At 34.7% G+C, this 15,459-nt stretch overlaps 1 protein-coding gene across 6 annotated transcripts in view; it reads right to left on the bottom strand.

Annotated features, from left to right (window-relative positions):
- Positions 1-15,459, bottom strand: part of CADM2 (cell adhesion molecule 2) — a 1,066,008-nt gene that overhangs the window by 137,977 nt on the left and 912,572 nt on the right. For all 6 annotated transcript variants that reach the window (XM_073892096.1, XM_073892076.1, XM_025872953.2 and 3 more), the window contains one exon: positions 5,223-5,393. In XM_073892096.1, the coding sequence (XP_073748197.1) occupies positions 5,223-5,393 (171 nt within the window). The remainder of the gene's footprint in view (positions 1-5,222; positions 5,394-15,459) is intronic.

Raw genomic sequence — 15,459 nt, 5'->3', positions numbered from 1 at the left:
TTGAAATCTTAAAAAATCCTTTCAAAGTATCCTTAGGCATTAATGTGGCATTTTGTTAATTAGAGTAACTATTTTAATTTTTGAAAATTTAACCTAAAGATAGTTCTCATTTCACCTTTCCTGACTCCTTTTACACTGGCCTCTGGACCACAAATAATTTGTGGTTGACCAGGCAATTATATAATCAGCATTTCACGAGTGAGATGCCAAATGAATGAGATATGTTATTTTAAAAATCTACTTGTAACACTCACCTTTCTAATAAACCTAGATAGCCTGAAATATTTAATCAAGTGTTTTCTATAATAAATAGACAAGTGGTAGAAGTATAATTAGTACAACAAATGGGGGACAATTTAAAAGACATTGACCTGGGCTAGAGAGTTTAGGGAGCACTGAGTAAGTGGGAACTTGATTTTATAATATGCATATATAAACATTTATTTACATTATAAGCAAAGAATGGCACTGTTACCAAATGGTAAATACTAAACAAATATTAATGATAGCATAAGATTTCATAATTTGATGAATTTTATATATATATTGAATACTTATATAATATTTATATATTAATATATATATTTATATACCATTGAATATTCTACATATAATTTACCATAATACACACATATACACAGAGACTTAAAATTTTGGGTTCTTATTTATCCAATATTGGCATTTCAATGCCATAGTGCCATAGTCCTAAAATGAGTTCTTAGAACATTCATTATTCTGAAATATTTTACTAATCTGTCTCTTCTGTTTCTCCTTTTCAATAACAGCTGACTTTTTATAAAATTTTTGTCAGTGTCACAAATAGAAAATTAATGTTCAGTTATTTTCTTCTTGTCTGTGTTTTGTTCATATTTCTTTCTGTTTGTTCAGATACATTATTCTTACTGAGAATTAAACTCTGACTTATACAATCTGTTCTTCTAAAAATTAAATCAAATAAAAAGTTATTGTTTTCAAAGAGATCTGCATAAAAATAGAATGATGAATTAGAATTTCCGTCTATAAAAAGAAAGAGAGTGGCATTTTCCACCTTCTAATTTCTTATCAAACTTTCCTTTCCACAATCACACAGGATTTTAATTTCAAGTATAGACATAACTTTCCATTACTGTAGGGTTATATATTTGGTCTTGTCACTCACCACAGTGGCAACTCTTTTGTTCTAGGAGTCCAAAATGCTAAAAATTCCTCCATTTGGCCCAATCTTTGTGGTTATTCATGATGGGACCATTGTAAAACAATGTGGAAATCCTAAATTTATGTTCCACAAATTCTAGACTAATCACCTTCTTCCTTTTCCAATTCTTTCTCTGTTCCCCCGTTTACATCCATGGAAATTTCCACATCATGCATATTGCACATGTGTACCTATGCAGAGCCATGAAGACCACACCCACTTTGTTCAATTTGCTTTAATTTTAATGCAAACTGTTGTTCAATGCCCACTCTCCATTCTCCACTCTACATTTCATCTCTGGGGAATGTTCTGCATCTGTAAAGGAACATTCAGCATTATCATCAGTTAGTTTTAATTACCTTCACATACTTGAATGGTGGTATGCTAGATGCTAAAAGAAATATTTTAAATAGATATGGTCTCTGCCTTCTAGCCACGTACATATTAAACCATGATAAAATGAGTTGCTATTTTTAATTGGATAGTAAGTGTAACATTTTTCATGTAAAACTTCCTAAAAAATGAGGCAATTCAATTGCCTTCCTCCATGAAGTGCACTTAATAATGCACACTGAAATATAGTGAACAGCAAAAAATGCCCAGAAAGTGTATATACAATAGCTCCATGTTAGACTCCCAAGAAATTAAAAATGACTTTGGCTGCTAATTTGTCAATTGGCATCTCACAGCTAAGCTGAAATATTCTCAACATAAATAAACAATTCTCTAGAATCTAAACAAGAATTAGCTAGAGCTACCCTGTGACTATGGGGTGGAAGAAGGTCTGAAACAAGACAGAGAGACCAGGACACTCAGCAACCACAAAAAATTAGCATGATTAATTGCTGCATCTTTATAATAGTAAATCTAATCCTGCTTTGATGTTTTTGCTTTCTAGGTAAAAGTTACCAACATACACGTTTGATTTGTCCCCATTACCGACAGCATTCAATCCAGAATCCTCTTTAGAGTATTTAGGATAAACCCAAATTCTGTAACAAGGCTCTTTGAACTCTTTCTTACCAGTACCCAGAGATTCATCTGGTATGCCTCTTCTTTGCCAAAGTAAACTAAACATATCTGATTTGCTTGACTATTGGTGGGTTTCTGGTGATGTGTCTTTGGCTGGTGACCTTTAATATCTTTATGACTTAATTTTTATTATTTTATTTTATTACATGTGGAAAATTAGAGTTAAATTAGTAATTACATAATGTTTTTAGATACTTCTTGACTTTATATATAAATGAAAAAGTTCAAGTCAAATGCTGATAACCTGGGTCCTCTCAACATATCAAATTACAGAATTTTCCACATTTTGAAAGACATGTTGGTAAAATAAGAAATAGGAAAGAAAAGGTGCTATAGGCTGAATGTCTGTGTCCCTCTAAAATTCATATGTTGAAACCTAATTCCCAATGTGATGTATTAGCAGGTGGGGCTTTTGGAAGGTTATGACCAGGCTTAGTGTTCTTATAAGAGACCCCAAAGAGCTCCTTAGCCCCTTCTGCCATGTGCAGACACAGAGAGGAGATAGCCGTCTATGAACCAGGATGAAGCCCCTTACCTGCTCCTTGATCTTGGACTTTCAGCCTCTAGAACTGTGAGAAATAAACTTCTTTGGTTTATAAGCCACACAGTCTATGGGTATTTTTTTTAAATAATTTTTATTGTTATGTTAATCACCATACATTACATCATTAGTTTTTGATGTAGTGTTCCATGATTCATTGTTTGTGCATAACACCCAGTGCTCCACGCAGGATGTGCCCTCTTTAATACCCATCACCAGGCTAACCCATCCCCCCACCTCTCTCCTCTCTAGAACCCTCAGTTTGTTTTTCAGAGTCCATCGTCTCTAATGGTTCGTCTTCCCCTCTGACTTACTCCCCTTCATTCTTCCCCTCCTGCTATCTTCTTCTTTTTTTTTTTCTTAACATATATTGCATTATTTGTTTCAGAAGTACAGATCCATGATTCATCAGTCTTGTACAATTCACAGTGCTCACCTCTATGGGTATTTTTGTTATAGCACCTTGAACTAACTAAGGCAAGTAGCATTTGTTGAAAATTCATTAAATGTCATAAACAAATTGTTTAGTTTGATCCTTGTAGAAATGAATTATCTAATTTGTAATCAAAGCTCAAACAGTTTTAGCAATTGTCCCAAGTCAAAGAAAATAAATGTTGAAATTTGAAGATAATCTCAGTTTGGGCTCTAAAATATGCTTGCTGCAGAATTTGTTTCAATAAGAACAAGAGGAAAATTAATGAAACTAACTTAACATAATTGAAAGTATTTAAAATATTTTAATAATTTCAATTAGTATTAAACTAAAAATAACTAAAACACAGCAAGCAATAATTAAAAATCATAATCAGATTGACATTTCTTTATCAAAATTGAAAAAAAAAAAGTCTGGTTCTCCTGGTACACCTCTGATCTTCACTCATAAATACTCTCCAGTCATCCCTCTACTCTGGTCTTACTAATATTTTTTTTATTTAAGTATATGTATAATATAAATATAATGTATACTTATATATAAATATGTAGAGAAATACAACATACAATCATATAATTTAATATAATATGTAATAAAATATATATTTACTTATAAACACATTATATATATGTTATATATTAACACACACACACACACACACACACACACACTTTCCTTCAATTCCATTCCCACTTCTCAAATTGTACTACTTACCACCTCTGCTTTATTATTTTTCCCATGGCACTTAATATACAGCATGCTATATGTTGTTTTTATTTATTTTGCTTTTCTGTCATTCCTACGTAGAATGGATGCTATAAGAAAACTGGAGTTTATTGCTGGTGGTGGTGGTGGTAATTTTGACACATGAAAACAATCCTAATTTGTTTTGTTAATGTTATTTTTTGGTCACTTATGTAACCCCAGTGCCTAAAATAATGCCTGTTCCATAGTAGGCAATCAATAAGTTCTTGTTGAATAAATAAATAAAAACAAAATAAAGTGAGGATTTTAAAAGACCAGTACTTAGATTTAACATTTTAGGATTTAATGTAATTTTATATCACACAGAAATTCTAAATGTAAACTATAACTTTATCACAAACAAAAACTTTCCAATATTAAAAAAAAATGAAGTGATTCAATTCAGAAATGCAATCCTGGGGGCTCTACTTTTTCAACTTTATCTTATATATTTCAGTTGATTCATTTTCATGTGGATAAATATTTCTAGATCACCTGTTATATTCCAGGGACTTGTTAACTAATAAAAGTGTCATGATTACAAGTCTACCATTTGCTAGTTGTGTGAACTTGGCCAAATGACTCAACCACTATAACCTTCAGTGTCTTTGTCCATAAACTGTGACTAGAGGGGTTAACTACTCACCAGGTTTTTATGCTGATGCCCTAACATAAGACATGAGATGAAATCATGCCTGTGAAGCATTTAGCACTGCCCCTGGCCCACTGGAGTCATCCAATTAATATTTTTCCTATCACTTGTCAGTAATGGTGAAGTTGACGAAGAAAACATAATGGATATGCCAATGTATTTACAAAGACAAAGAATATCTCGTATAGAATGTAAAAATTGTCTAATTTTAAAAGCACAGATAGGACAACATGTTTATGCATAACAAAGTTACTTTCATACAATAAGGTCCATCAAGGCTCTTCAGATTCCCCACTGTCATTGACTCTGCCAAAATAATTACTCTTCCTACCCCCCCCCCCCACAGGCATACACATGCATCAAGTCACCATGTGGGACATAATTAGAAGTTCTAACCTTTAATAAGGATATTTCCTTTATTTATCTTCCTTGTCAAGAATGATATTCAGGCAAGAACTACCTTCCTCTGAATGTGATTAATACCAATGAGAGTAGTTGTATTTCACTTTGCTGAAGGTTTTGCTGCACACATGCGGCACTTCAGGATAGTTTGAAATGATTTTAAATGTAGATGAAGAGATTTGCTTCTGTTGAGATAAATGGGAAGGGAGTAGCGTTTACTTACAGTGTATTTCTAGCACCTGCATGGCCACCTGAGGGGTGGCATTGAGAGATTCATGGTCTACTCTGCAGATCACAGCCACGCCATCATCGCTCCGGTCCACTCGGAAATCCAGTGTGCTGCTGACAGTGAATGTTTTGCGATTTGCATCCTCTTCTTTTAAATATTTTACATCTGAAAATAAAATGTAAGTTTTAAAAATTCTGTGACATTATCTTTCAAAATGTAACAGACTTCATTTACTCAAGACACAACTGGAAGCACCATTTTCCTCTCTTTTTCAATTTTTTAAAAAGCAAATATTTGTTTATTTAACATTTAATCCATTTTGGTTTGAGCAAATAAAAATACTTCAGAAATAAAACTTAAAATATAACTGCATAAATAAAATAAAAGGGTGGGACACAGAACTATATTCCTTTAGTGACATGTTTTTTGGTTTGTTTTTTTTATACTCCATTTGAGAAATCAGGCCATTTTACAATATTAATCTCCTTTCTTTAGATTTAAGTTTTAAGTAAGTATAATCTTAATTCTGTGAGCCTCAAGTACAGTTGGGAAGGCCAAATTCACAACATCAGGTTATGCCTAAAAGAAAGTGCAATGTATTTGAGCTATGATTTCAACATGAACAATATGAGATGAACATAATTGCTAAAGAATACCTACAATGAGAAAGTTGTCATCTTTTATAAAGAAAAGGAAGAAGAGATGGATTCAAAAATTCTCAACAAAATACCAGCAAATCGAATACAATAATACATTAAAGGAATCATTCACCACAATCAAGTAGGATTTATTACTGGGCTGCAAGGGTGATTCAATATTCACAAATCAACCAATGTGATACACCACATTAATGAAAGAATAAGAATCATATGACCCTATCAATAGATGCAGAAAAAACATTTGACAAAGTACAGCATCCATTCTTGATAAATCCCTCAACAAAGTAGGGATAGAGGAAATATACCTCAACCTCATAAAGGCCATATACAAAAGACAAACGGTGAATATAAACCTCAGTGGTGAAAAACAGAGCTTTTCCTCTATGGTCAAGATGAAGACAGGGACGTCCACTCTCACCACTGTTATTTAACATAGTACTGGAAGTCCTAGCTTCAGCAATGAGACAACTCAAAGAAATAAAAGGCATCCAACTTGGCAAGGAAGAAGTCAAACTTTTACTATTCACAGGTTACATGATACTCTATGTAGAAAACCTGAAAGACTCCACCAAAAAGTTGCTAAATCTGATACATGAATTCAGTAATGTCACAGGATACAAAATCAACGTACAGAAATCTACGACATTTCTACACACCAATAAGGAAGCAGCAGAAAGAGAAGTCAAGAAAATGATCCCATTTATAATTGCACCAAAAACCATAAGATACCTAGGAATAAACCAAAGAGGTAAAAGAACTGTACTTTGAAAACCATATAACACTTATGAAAGAAATTGAAGAAGACACAAAGAAATGAAAAAAAAAAAAAAACATTCCATGTTCCTAGATTGGAAGAACAAATATTGTTAAAAGCAATCTACACATTTAATGCAATCCCTATCAAAATACCAACAGTGTTTTTCACAAAGATAGAACAAACAATCCTAAAATTTGTATGGAACCACAAAAGAACCTGAATAGCAAATGCAATCTTGAAAAAGAAAAACAAAGCTGGAGGTATCAAGCTATATTACCAGCTGTAGTCATCAAGACAGTATGGTACTGGCACAAAAACAGACACATTGATCAATAGAACAGAATAGAAAACCCAGAATTGGACCCACAACTCTATGGTCAACTAATCTTTGACAAAGAAGGAAAGAATATCCAATGGAAAAAACACAATCTCTTCAACAAATGGTGTTGGGAAAACTGGACTGTACAACATGCAAAAGAATGAAACTGGACCACTTTCTTATACCATATGCAAAAATAAATTCAAAATGGTTGAAAGACCTAAATATGAGATGGAAACCATCAAACTATGAGAAGAGAACACAGGCAGTAACTTCTTTGACCTCAGCTGTAGCAACTTCTTACTAGACATGTTGCCAGAGGCAAGGGAAACAAAAGCAAAAATGAACTATTGGGACTTCATCAAGATAAAAAGCTTCTGCACAGCAAAGGAAACAATCAACAAAACTAAAAGACAGTCTACAGAATATAAGATATTTGCAAATGACATATCTGATAAAGGGTTAGTGTCCAAAATGTATAAAGAATGTATCAAACTCAACACCCAAGAAACAAATAATCCAGTTAAGAAATGGGAAAAAGACATCAATGGGCAGAAGACATCAATAGATACTTTTCCAAAGAAGACATCCAGATGGCTAACACACACATGAAAAGATGCTCAACATCACATTTCCCATCACAGGGAAATACAAATCAAATACAAATCAAAACGGCAATGAGACACCACCTCACACCTGTCAGAATGGCTAAAATTAACAACACAGGGAACGATAGATGCTGGCGAGGATGTAGATAAAGGGGAACCCTCTGACACTGCTGGTGGGAATGCAACTGGTGCAGCCACTCTGGAAAACAGTAAGGAGTTTCCTCGAACAGTTAAAAATAGAAGTACCCTATGATCCAGCAATTGCACTACTAGGTATTTACCCAAAGGATATGAAAATTCTGATTCAAATGGACACATACATCCCGATGTTTATGGCAGCACTATCAACAATAGCCAAATTATGGAAGTAGCCCAAATATCCATCAACTGATGAATGGATAAAGAAAATGTGGAATATTACTTAGTCATCAAAAATAATGAAATCTTGCCATTTGCAATGACATGGTTAGAGCTAGAGAGTTGTGATGAGCACTGGATGTTTATGTAAGTGATGAATCACCAAATTCTACTCCTGAAACTATTATACTATATGTTAACTAATTGGAATTTAAATAAAAACTTGAAACAAAAAAAAGAAGATTTTTTTTAAAAAAAAGGAAAAGTAAAATATATTTTAAAAATTCGGGTATTTAAAAATATATATTTGCAGTGAAATTTACATTGAGATAAATGCTCTTCATTTGGCTGAAGAATTTATTTCAGCATGAATTATTCCTCAAGATGTGTATTCATTTATTGATATTTAAACTTACTGTGCATGATTAAGATTCATTGTTTCTTTTTGTTTGTTTGTTTTAAGATTCATTGTTAAACGGTACACTCAGGGATTATTTGTTCTTTATGGAAAAGAGGTTTAATAATATTTTCATTTAATTTAAAATTTCTTAAGTCTAAAGTAGTTGATAAGAAGAGGGTAATTTTAATGGATTAGAAATCAAAATGATAGGCTAAATTAAGATTTTCAATGTAGTTGAGGAAGAAAGCTATTCCATTTTCTTACTCTTTTCAAGATTTTCAATGTAGTTGAGGGAGAAAGCTATTCCATTTTCTTACTCTTTCATTTCAAATGAACAATGATAATTTCAGGAAAAGAGTTACATTGAATAAAATGCATAAAATATTTTATTTTACTATGTATTAAATAATCAGGAAACAACAGATGTTGGTGAGGATGCGGAGAAAGGGGCACCCTCCTAAACTGTTGGTGGGATTGCAAGCTGGTGTAGCCACTCTAGAAAACAGTATGGAGGTTCCTCAAAAAGTTGAAAATAGATCTACCCTATGACCCAGCAATTGCACTACTGGGTATTTACCCTAAAGATACAAATGTAGTGATCTGAAGGGGTATGTGCACCCCAATGTTCATAGCAGCAATGTCCACAAGAGCCAAACTATGGAAAAAGCCAAGATGTCCATCAACGGATGAATGGATAAAGAAGATGTGGTGTGTGTATATATATATATACACACACCATGGAATATTATGCAGCTATCAAATGAAATCTTGACATTTGCAATGACATTGATGGACCTAGAGGGTATTATGCTAAGCAAAAGAAGCCAATCAGAGAAAGACAAGTATCATATCATCTCACTGATACGCAGAATTTGAGAAACAAGACAGAGGATCATAGGGGAAGGGAGGGAAAAATGAAACAAGATGAAACCGGAGAGAGAGACAAACCATAAGAGACTCTTAATCTCAGGAAACAAACTGAGGGTTGCTGGAGTGGAGGGGGGTGGCAGGGTTGGGGTGGCTGGGTGGTGGACATTGGGGAGGGTATGTGCTATGGTGAGCACTGTGAAATGTGTAAGACTGATGAATCACAGACCTGTACCCCTGAAACAAATAATACATTATATGTTATTAAAAATAAAATAAATAAAACATTTAAAGACATATTAATTACAACGAAGTAATATAAGTTCAGCTTCTCCATTGTTGTGCTCTATGCAAAGATTTGACTTTGAAAGTAATACTGAATTTGAGGTATTTGGTGGGTAGATATTTGCATGGTCCATTGAGTTTTACTTTTTTCCAGAGAAGTCTGACTTTATCTTATTTGATTAAAAAATAGAATAAATATTAGTAAAGGATAAAACTAGATAAATGTTCCATGTCTTACTCTTGAAAATGTATGATTGTGTTCACAAATTAAGAAAAAATTACCTAATTAAGACTTTACCATTAAAAATTTTTTGTGATTTAGACAGTTCTGAGAGTAAGAAAAATTTCTAACATTTGAAAAGTAGAAAATTTCTAACATTTGAAAAATAGAAGAACAAAATAGCTCAATTATATCTTTTTAACTATAAATCAATCATACAGGATACAGGATTTTTCATAAATGTTTTATGAAATAACTCATTTTTGCTAACCAAAGTCATTTCTGAGATTTTTGCATTTGAAAATTAGTTTCAATCTCAGTTTAAAAAATATTAGGGTAAAAGATGGAATTATTTCCTTTCAGTCAAAATATGTCAGGAAAATACAGCCCTTTGTTATATTAAATATATATATTTGTAACTCTTTGTTATATTAAAATATGTATACATATATATGAGATCTTTTACTTTTCAGTGTTTTATAGATTTATACAAAATGTCTCCTCATTTTTATATTTTATATTCTTTCCTATAAATCCATGTCCAACATTTTCTGGTTTGTAGCTCTAAGCAGTGGCAGTATAAGAAGACCTAGATCTCTTAACAAACCACTTTTATAATTATGTTATACAATATATGAAAAATTATTCTAAAATATTGCTAATTGTTTAATTTTAATGACAGCTGTATTTTTTTAAAGATTTTATTTATTTATTCATGAGAGACAGAGAGAGAGAGAGAGAGAGAAGCAGAGGGAGAAGCAGGCTCCCCGCTGAGCAGGGAGCCCGATGCAGGACTCAATCCCAGGACCCTGGGATCATGACCTGAGCCGAAGGCAGACGCTTAACCATCTGAGCCACCCAGGCACCCATGACAGCTGTATTTTAAGAACCCACACATCTGCTTTCTTTAGCCGATTCCTTTACAAAATTATCACTTAATGTAATATTAATTGGATACATAAAATCTGATAGCAATTGTATATAACATAAAATTTTAATGAGCATCATTCAAATAGAGTAAACAAAAGTATAATTTGTTGCTTTTAATATTAGCTTATGGGACAGCCTATAGGGTTCCTAGAAGCTCTAAAATGAATAAGAAAAAAAATCAAGAAGAGCCAATCATATTATCTTTTCCTATATTTTATGCTGATCTCCTCCTTACCCCCACCCTCCAAAAAATACAGGCAGGAAATAGTACTTGAAATTTATGTCTATTTTGGCTTTCTAGCTTTATAAAATAACTGATGTATTCACAGTTGTAGAATCAATAGAAATTTTCTTTATATTGCTCAATTTGTTGATTGCATGTGTACTCTTGTTTCAAGTTCTGTCTTGCTTCAGGGTTTCCATTTTTTCTACTCTGGCATGTCCTTTCACTACATTGCGATCTAGAGCAGTATTTTTCAAAATGGAATGTACAGGGGCTCCTGGGTGGCTCAGTTGATTAAGTGACTGCCTTTGGCTCAGGTCATGATCTCAGGGTCCTGGGATTGAGCCCCACATGAGGCTTCCTGCTCAGTGGGAGGCCTGCTTCTCCCTCTCCCACTCCCCCTGCTTGTGTTCCCTCTCTCGCTCTCTGTCAAATAAATAAAATCTTAAAAAAAATGGAATGTACATATATATCACCTTTGGATCTTGGTAAAATGCAGACTCTGATTCAATATTTGGTGGGCTAGAGCCTGAAAGTCTGTTGCTGGCCCATGGACATATTTTGAGGAGCAAGGGTAAAGTAGATTATTTATCAATACCAGAGATGTAACCAAAGATGAAGAGGAAATATTGGGACTTACTCTAACCCCCTTTCTCTCTTCATCTCAATCTCTCTCTCTATCATTTTAATTTCCTCTCTTCCTAACCTCCCATTCTATCTTTACTATTTTAAAATATGTATTTCTTCTCATTTTTTTTACATTTTTCAAAATGTGCATTTCATATATTATATAGCATATTGGTATGATGGTCAACACAAGTTGAGATCAAGCAACAAACAGAGGTGATTGTAGGATTACTTTCCCTCATAATCCTTGCTGCCACACTTCTATCTTTTTTCCAAAAGAGGTTCTGGACTTTCAGCACTTGTTCACAAATAATACAAACAGTGGTTGCTTCCGGTGGGTAGCAGTTCAGAACTGTCTTATTATGCTATCACTGTCTACATTAGAAATTTTCTGTAATAAAAAAAGTTAGAAAGAAATCTGCTTAGGAAAATTCTTCAAGTGTGCTTCTAAACAGAAGTTATTTTCCTTGAATGTGAAGTCTCAAAATAAGTAATTATCTACCAGTTTTTATATTTTTCTTTATGAGACTTGGAATGTAGAATAGTAGTCTGCTTATATTTGGGATTTTAGATCTTGATCTCACCAAGAGCCAAGGTGGAAAAAACAAAACAAAACAAAACAAAACAAAAAAGCAGATGTAATCATGAGTGAGACACGCAGAGCCTCTAAATTAACAAATTTAGAAGCCCTGAATCAGGTTAGCTAAGGAACAAAGGTCATCTGTGTGTTTTTTGTTTTGTTTTGTTTTGTTTTGTTTTGTTTTGTTTTTTTACATATAAAACTTCTCATAATATAACAAATCTCAGAAGCTACATCCATATCCATCTTTCCAGATTTATAATGTTAGGTCACCTGCCTCTATGTCTATAGTTTCCAGCCTCTTTTGGACTGGATTTTTCCATAGGAAATCATCTAAAGTGCAGTTCCTTGGAAAGTCACCTTGTCTCCACAGTGGTTCTAATCACCCTGAGTACTGCAATCTGAATATTTGTGATGCATTTCCTTTCTGCACTTTTGTGATTTTAATCCCATCTAAACAGATCCAGAAAGAACATACTCCCATTCTTATTAAGGGCAATCTTGTTTCGCATCCTGTAGAAGCCTTCTTTCTCAGACGTGCCCCTAACATGGGCCAGTTTCCTTTTAATCCATGGGAAGGCCAATAAGCCATAGCCACCCTGGGAACAAGGTAAGATTTAGACACAGCTTCCAGCTGGTCCCATTACTGGGAGTGCCATAACTTCTCATCACTGAGACACATCTGTTAGGAATTATGTAGGACATTATGTAACTTCTCCTGATCTAGTTGGGCCTTTAATTTCCTGGCCATGACCAAAGCTGCAGGGTTGCAGTGTTTACCCCAGATATTGATGCTTCTGTAGAACTTAAACTTCACTATTATTTTCAGAGTCTGGGTTTGTTCCAGTGTTTTATTGTGGATCAGATGATAATTTTAGGGAATTATTCTGAATCCATATTAATGGTACTTTAATGATTTGGCAATTTGTTAGTAAGCTGAATGTATGCCCTCTTGTCATAGAGAAGAGAAAATGTGAGCATTATACAAGGTAATTTTATGTCAAAAATTTGAAGTGATCGTTTTGGACAACTGAATATGTTGTGTAATATCTGTTTAAAAGAAGCTCTATAGATCAAAATTCTAAAACTAAACACAATTTTTAGAAGATAACTAACTCTCTGTTACTTTTTTAAATTGACATAAAGTAACTATGCCTGATTAACTCATTCAGTAACTTAGATGCATGTTTTATTTTTTTAAGATTTATTTATTTAGAGGAGCAAGATAGCAGAGGAGTAGGAGACCTAAATTTCGTCTGGTCCCAGGAATTCAGCTAGATAGGTATCAAACCATTCTGAACACCTACGAACTCAACAGGAGATTGAAGAAAAGAATAGCAGCAACTCTCTGAACAGAAAAGTGACCACTTTCTGGAAGGTAGGACGTGCAGAGAAGTGAATTCGAGGTGAAATTCGGGAAGATAGATGGCGGGGGTAGGGGCCTCGGACATCTGCTACTGGCAAGTGATACAGCCATGGAGCACAAAATCGGAACTTTTAGAAGTCAGCTCTGCTGAGGGTTGTAGCTCCAGTGGCTAAGCAGGGGTGGAATGCTTGCTGGGACAGTGTGGTCTCAGGACCCTCAGGGTCACAGAAAGACCAGGGGTGCCTGAGTGCACTAGAGCTCCCAGGTATTGGGGCAGGGAGACCAGCGAGGGAAGCTGGCTGCAGAGACAGAGCAGAGGCGTAGGCTCTCAGCTCAGGGTCACTGTAAACTGTGATCTGTGGCACAGTTGGGCCACTGCTCTTCCAGCAAGGACCCAACAAGCGGCAGATCCGGGGAGACACCTCTTCCTTCCCCCGGGGAGGAGTGGCACAGGAGACTGTAGGGATCTGCTGGGTTTGTAGACTCCACACGGGGTCATGTGCTAGAGATAGAAATGCTCAGTTACAGGCCAGGTGAGCACGGAGTGCGGCTGGAGACCAGGGAAATGGGAGTGACTAACTGCTTTTCTCTGGGGGCTCACTGGGGAGGGGGGCCCTGAGTTCTTGGCTCCTCCAGGGCGGAGATTGGGAGGCTGCCATTGTCACTCTCATCCTCCAAAGCCGTACCAAAAGCTCACAGGGAACAAAATCTGCTCGGGTTTGCTCTGTGAGAGCAAACCCGAGCGGATTACTTGGCCCGGCCCCCAGCAAGGGTGGGGCAATTCTGTCTCCCACAAAGACATTTGAGAATCACTGCAACAGGCCCATCCTCCAGATCAGCAAGAACAGCCAGCCAAGACCAAGTTTACCAATCAATGAGAATGGCAGAAATCCAGCACTAGGGGAATACTGCACAAAGAATTCATGGCTTTTTTCCCCATGATTCTTTAGTCTTTCAAAGTTATTTTTTTTTATTTTTCCTTTTATTCTTTTTCTATTTTTTTGAATTTTTCTTGTTCCCTTTTTCAACCAATATCTTATCAATCCCTTTTTAAAAAATCTTTCTTATTTTTCATTTTTAAAGTCATATTCTATCCTTTCATTGTAGTTAACCTTATTTTTGGTATATATATAAGTTGTTCTCTCTTTAAAAATTTTGGGATACAGTTTCTTCTAACAGACCAAAATATACCCTAAATCTCTAGTGTATGGCTTTGTTCTAGTCTCCTGACTTATCACATTCTCTCCCATTTTTTTTTAATTTCTCTTCTCTTTTTTCAACCACCTTATCAATTTCTTTTATAAAATCTTTTATAATTTTCATCTTTACAGTCATATTCTATCCCTTCATCCTATTTACCCTTATTTTTGTACATATAGAGGTTTTTCTTTCTTTAAAATTTTGGGAGGCAGTTTCTTCTAACAGACCAAAATATGCCCAAAATCTAGTGTGTGGCACTGATCTATTCACCAGCCTGATCCTATTTGATCATATTCTTTTTTTTTCTTTTTTCTTTCTTTCCCTTTCTTTTCCCTTGGTTTCAGGTCTCTTCTGATTTGTTTAGTGTATATTTTTCTGGGGTCATCGTTACCCTGTTAGCATTTTGTTCTCTCATTCATCTGTTCTCCTCTGGACAAAATGACAAGATGGAAAAAATCACCTCAAAAAAAAAAAAAAAGAACAAGAGGCAGTATGGACTGCCAGGACCCAATCAAAACAAACATTAGTAAGATGTCGGAACTAGAGTTCAGAATGACTATTATAAAGAAACTAGCTGGGCTCAAAAAAAGCATGGAAGAAAAGGGAAACCCTTTCTGGAGAAATAAAAGAACTAAAATCTAACCAAGTTGAAATCAAACAGGCTATCAATGAGGGGCAATCAGAAATGGAGGCTCTAGCTGCTAGGATAAATGAAGCAGAGGAGAGAATCAGTGATATAGAAGACCAAATGATGAAGAATAAAGAAGCTGAGAAAAAGAGAGATAAACAACTACTGGATCATGAGGGCAGAATTCAAGAGATAAGTGATACCA

Source organism: Callorhinus ursinus, unplaced genomic scaffold (genome assembly GCF_003265705.2).
Source record: "Callorhinus ursinus isolate GAN/ISIS: 27379988/994484 unplaced genomic scaffold, GSC_fseal_2.0 scaffold1, whole genome shotgun sequence".
Lineage (NCBI taxonomy): Eukaryota > Metazoa > Chordata > Mammalia > Carnivora > Otariidae > Callorhinus > Callorhinus ursinus.
The sequence above is the reverse complement of the archived record's forward strand: the minus strand, read 5'-3'. Positions and strand labels throughout refer to the sequence as shown.